A 6,000-nucleotide genomic window follows, 5' to 3' on the forward strand; every position below is an offset into this window, starting at 1 on the left:
ATTATAATCCTAAATAGAAGGTTATTTAGTGAGTCTCTGATATAACCAGGGGCGAAAAATTCAGGAGTCATAATTTGAAACCAGTACATTACTTGCTGTACTTTAGGTGTTCAAGTTTATAATTATTTTCTAATTAAATTGTTTTCTAAAGCTTGTTTGTAGATTATATTCTACAACTCAGTAGAGGATATTTTAAAGTTAGGTAATCTTAATTTTTAAGATCTGGTTCTTCCTTTTCATACCTCTTTTTTTCCCCACCCTAAGCAGAGATCCTCTTCCCTTGTAAAAATTTATATACATGTAAAATTTGTTACAATAAACATCATTGTCAGGCTTTAAATTGGAAAGTCCTAAAGGCCACTGAAAATCTAAGGAGCATGTGATGGGGTGGGCGCTATTTGCATTGGGCTTTCCTATCTTGGTCAGCAGAAGCTGCTTGGAGTACCTCCTTCATCCAAGTTCAACCTCAATGGGTTCCTAAGATTTGGAACTGGCTGGGATCTTGGAGATGGTCTTGTCCATTTTTTTCCTCTCTAGAAGAGTGAATTGACTTGCCCAGCTTGTCTCCACACCCATTGCTTTAGATGTAGATTGTGATTTCAAGGCTTAAAGAGTTGGAAGTGCAGCAGTGAATCCTTTAAAAATACATTACTTGGAGCAGCTAGGTGGCACAGTAGATAGAACACTGGCCCTAGAATCAGGAGGACCTGAGTTCAAATTTGGACTCAAATACTTCCTAGCTGAGTGACTCTAGACAACTCATTTAACGCCAATCCCCCCCCCCCCCCAATAAAATACATTCTTTTAGTGCTGCTTAAACGTCTCAGAGCAGTGTGATGTCATGCGATTATACCTGGGCATCAGATTGCATGAGGGGAACATAAATACACCATGAACATCCCTAATACATCCCTCCCTTGCCATTGTAAAAAGGGAGTTTTGAACTTGGGGTCTCCAGACTTCATGAGCAACCATAGAGAGACTTCAGGGTGTTTGAGCTTAAACAGGAAAGCAAGGGTCTTTTTTATTTAACATCTCTTCCTGTTACATGTGTGGGCAACCAAATGGTTTCACCACACTGACAAAGGTGAAGAACCCGTGATTGAGACAGATTGTCCCATTTCCATGCTGTACTCTTTTAACAGTATCACTGGAAATAAAATAGAAAATGTCTTGCTAAGCAACATTCCCATTTTAGAACTATTAGAGGAGTTGTGATTTTGGGGATGTTTCTCCCAAAGCATTTTGCCAGATTTTGAAAATGATGGGACTTACAGCAATGACATAGATGAATGCTTTAAAAAGTTTTCCAACTGAAATCCACCAGTGGTATGTTTTTTTTTAATTTTTTGAAGTTTTCTTCTGTTTCACATACTTCTGCTTCTATCTTCCAGCAAATGCCCAATGTGAATGTGAGCTGGGATGGAGAGGGCCCAAAGCAATTGGCCTCCATTGACATCTCAGTCGCAGTAGCCACAGACCGAGGTCTCATAACTCCCATCATAAAAGATGCTGCTGCCAAGGGGCTCCAGGAGATCGCTCTCTCCGTAAAGGTGAGCTTAGTGTTTTCTTAGTGCTTGATAACATCAGCATAGGCTTCCTCAGGGAGTGTGTATTCAGTGACCACCATTTCAGAGCACAAGTCCAGGCTGCCCCCCTGGGATTCAGGGCTTTCTAGAACTCGGGGCTCTTGACTGTAGGGAGTGAAAGGATAGGGAGACCTGGCCCGGGCACCTCCCCATACTGAGCAAGACCTCCATATGTTTGGAGCCCTGAGAAGTGAAAAAAAGACTCCTCAGGGTCCCCCAAGCCAGTGTGTGTTGGATGATGCCTTGGATCCAAGGCATCAGCTCTTTATCCTCTGAACTCTGGCTGCCTGCACTAAAGTCCTAGATGATTTCTACTGTCTTCAGCAAACTCTAAGTAGCTCCTGTTCCTCTCAGCCTGCTTTCATGCTACTCAGGAAAATATGAGATCATTTGCCTTTAAAGAAATCTCTTGTTAAGTCCGTTTGATATATCTGATCAAATCATGTGACTGGTGCTGTTGCCTAAGGTAGGAAAACATGTTTCTAGTTTGTTCTTTCTCTGTCCTTATTTTCAAGTACTATTTCAAGTCTAAACCCATCTCCCTTCATTTGAGGTTTTAGATCCAATTACTTTTGTTAAGCAACATGTATATATTTATGATTTGTTTTGTTTGGCAGCAATTCATGATGACATATTGATAGTGGGAAGGGGAGATTAAGTTTAAAAAATAACCTGTGGCTTCTTTTTGTTAATTAGTGAGTATCTGTGATAGCCTGTTAATTCTGTTTGCGATAAATTACAGTAAATTAAACTGCAGACCTTTTAAACTGTGATTGCTAATTTTGCACTCTTCCACACCTCCAATTTGGCCACCATGTATGTCATGTCTGTGGACCAACCAACCTTTCGTTTGAGACACTGAGAAATGTAGAATGCAAAACTGTCTCTGATTTTTAGTGCAGAGAAAATTTTTGTAAGCCTAGAGGAAATAAAAGCTTTCTTTCATCCCCACCTTTTCAATCCTTTAAACAACCCTGAAAAAGCAATCTTGAAATGATGCCTTGGATTTCATAGACTTAGTAAAATTTTGAGCCAGAAGTTACATCTGAGGTTTGTTTGGTCATCCTTCTCCTTTTACAGATTAGGAAAAAGAGAGGGAAGTCCAGAGAAAAACCCTAGGATCACGGTGGTTGTGAATAGCATAGATGGGATTGGAATCCAGAGTCTCTAAGGTGACTCCTGCTTTTCTCAAGGACAAATTTGCATTCAAAATAGGAAATTGCTTATAAACAAAACTGAAACATCACGGGAAATAATAATATGCAGACTCCTGGAACAGGGAGGTAGTTTGGCATAATTAAGTAACATTGGACTGGAAATGAAAAAAATGTGAATTGTCGGCCTAGTTTTGCTAAAACAAAAAGGGGGGGGAATAGGTCGTAAACTTACTCTGCTTTTTTTTTGCCCCAATTGTGTTTGAGTTACATAGCATGTTATGAAAAACTAACAACTTAATTAACAAAATTACATAGATTTTGTGGACTGAATCTTCCACTTGGCAGTTTCAGCTATCCAGAATATTTTTGTTGCTAATTTAAATTTTTTTTTTTTTTTTAATTTTTAGGCTCTGGCAAAGAAAGCAAGAGATGGAAAGTTGTTACCAGAAGAATATCAAGGAGGGTCTTTTAGGTAAAGTGGAAACATTAATTACTCTCAATGTCAGATAGACCTAAGACTAACACATTTGGGTAGATTTATTTTACTTATTTGCCTAAACATAGGTTTCTCTGTATTTAGGCAAGAAAGGTATAGAAAGGAAACATTCTTCTTACCAGTCAGATGGTACCTTTCCAAGGCCCTTGTTACAAGAAAGGGGTAGCTAGGTGACTCATGGCTAGTGTTGAGTCTAGTCAGGAAGAAGAATCTTCCTGAAGTTAAATTCAGCTTTTGTTTAAATTCAGACTCCTAGATCATGTCTTTGTGACCCTGGGCCAGTCACTTCACCCAGTTTACCCCAATTTCCTGTAAAAGGAAATAGCAAACCACTCTAGTATCTTTACCAGTAAAATCCCCAATGGGATCACAAAGATTTGGATATGACTGAAATGACTAAACAGCAACCAAAGTCACAAGAAGGTTAATAGGAGCCCATCAGGACTCAGAAATGAATGTGCTCTTTAATGGAGACTCATCCTCTTATAGTAACATATTTGTTGCTAAATAGCTATGATTTTTTAAAAAAAAATTCAAATTCTGCAGCATACTGTTTTTATAAGAAACTGATGCACATACACACTAGGAACCAGTCAATCTTGTTTTCTTCATTTCAATTCAGCAAGAGTGTGTTTAATTGTCTTCTGCTTGGTGTGGGGAGAGATAATAGTTCAGCTATAATGTGATCGTTTCCCCGCTTGGAGCTAAGAGACTATTAGGGAGTTATGTCAGAGTGCATGTAATCTTAAAAGATGTGCAAACAATTCTTTGTGCTTATTTCTAACTGTGACCTTTTTAAAAATACTTTGGAGAAAAATATTAACTCTTTAAGTTTTTAAGACCTTATTTTTACTATTATCATTGAGTTCATAAAAGACATTATGTTTATTTGGGTGTATTTTTTTTTAGAATACAAAATCAATGTTTACTTGGGGGGGTTCAATAGCACATTCTTGCTGTATGGTCAGAAAGGGTGTTCCATAAGGATTTTCCCACTCAGTGTCTTTTATTTTTCTCATAGCATTTCCAATTTGGGGATGTTTGGTATTGATGAATTTCGAGCTGTGATCAATCCTCCTCAGTCCTGTATTTTGGCCGTGGGTCGATCCCGACCTCACCTCAGGCTTTCTGAAGATGAAGAAGGGAATACCATGCTACAGCAGCATGAGCTCATGACCGTTTCCATGTCCAGTGACAGCCGAGTGGTGGATGATGAACTGGCTACCAAGTTTCTTGAACGTTTCAAAGCAAACCTAGAGAATCCTGTCCGGCTCTACTAGTCTCAAACCTACCAGCTGACCATGCAGATTGTTAATGAAAAAGAAAGATTACAATCTATAGGAAAACAATTTTAATGTTTAGTGTGAAATGGACAAAGTATTTAATTTATTCAGGGTGAAAGACTTTGGACTTTGTTATCTTCATTTCTAAGTTTTAAAGATAACCTATTTTAAAGACTAATCAAAGGAAGAGCACATCTAGTTATTTGGCCTCTTTAAAACTACTTTGGTGCTGCACAAAAGGGTTCTACTTAACTAGATGTAACATAAATTGTCTGCTTAGAAGAGCATCCAGAGGATGTGGGAGAGCTTGATTATTTAAAAAAGAAAAAGAGACGACCAAGGCTAACTTTCTCACGTTGAAAGCAGGGCCGATCTGATAGAGATGTCCAGCGATCTGAGAACAGAGTTTCAGTTTTACAAGGGCTATTCTGACAATATGCCTAAATGATTTAACACAGAGAGAAGCATTCCTACTAAGGGCGAATCACTAGGCAATTAGGATTGCATCTCTTGATGGAATGTGGCCACATTGTCAAGTTATTTCTTTATATAAAGCCATACTTTTCCAAGGTGGTTTCTGTCAATCATATTGTTCTGTTGTTGACATTGATGCACTGTGAGCTATTTGAGAAGGAAAACAAAAAAGATATATTTCTGCTGACAATGACCAAAAAGGCAAGATGTGCTTGAATTGAAAACCATAGCCAGAATACCTTTACCTTTTGGTAGAAACTTAGAAACAATGAATGAGTTCTAAAATGTGCTTACTCTCATGCTAAATCGCCATATATTAAAATAAATGGTAATGTCTCACTAAAATCTTTTTTTTTAAAGATTCTTTATTTTAGACATAAAGTATTTGGGTTTGAATTGTTCTTGACTTATTAAGTAGTATATTTTTGAAAAATAAATGCATGTTTAAAATGGAGTCATGAAATGGACTAGGCATTTTCCTTAAATATACCAGGACAGCACTCTTGGCAGGAGCAAAATGAAGAGGGTATTTGTTTTTTTAGATGAGTATAATATTTGAAAATAATAATTATAAATTTGAAATATTTCTATAAAAAAGAGATTGGAATTGAGAACTATAATTATTCTACTAGATTAACAGTATCAAGTCATTCACCTTTTATGGCTAAATTTCAGATACATACCAGTATTTGGCCAAAATTATGTTCCCTTTTAAGAAGTATATATAAATGAGTTGTTGCTAGATTGTAATGAAAAAAAATCTCCAAAGATCTCATTGAATCACCTTGATAGATCCCCAAAAGAGTTTGTAGTATATCTCCTTATCATGTTATTCAATATAAGAGATGTTAAAATAATCTCTTTGCTTAATAAGCATCTTAATGCTATCCTTCCGGGTACTCCAATTCTAAGCTTGAAAAGATGGAATCCTTAGCCCCCAGCACAGCACATTTAGGAGGGTATGAACTCTTCAAAAGAATAAATCAAGACATTATAGCATA

General features: G+C 37.2%; 1 protein-coding gene across 1 annotated transcript in view; it reads left to right on the top strand.

The window, feature by feature from the left end:
• Nucleotides 1–5,344, top strand: part of PDHX (pyruvate dehydrogenase complex component X) — a 68,775-nt gene extending 63,431 nt beyond the window's left edge. Inside the window, exons 9-11 of the mRNA XM_074230467.1 lie at nucleotides 1,395–1,553; nucleotides 3,154–3,218; nucleotides 4,264–5,344. Coding sequence (XP_074086568.1) covers nucleotides 1,395–1,553; nucleotides 3,154–3,218; nucleotides 4,264–4,522 — 483 coding nt within the window. The 3' untranslated portion in view covers nucleotides 4,523–5,344. The remainder of the gene's footprint in view (nucleotides 1–1,394; nucleotides 1,554–3,153; nucleotides 3,219–4,263) is intronic.
• Nucleotides 5,345–6,000: the final 656 nt, after the last annotated feature.

This window comes from Macrotis lagotis, chromosome 3 (assembly GCF_037893015.1).
Source record: "Macrotis lagotis isolate mMagLag1 chromosome 3, bilby.v1.9.chrom.fasta, whole genome shotgun sequence".
Taxonomy (NCBI): domain Eukaryota; kingdom Metazoa; phylum Chordata; class Mammalia; order Peramelemorphia; family Peramelidae; genus Macrotis; species Macrotis lagotis.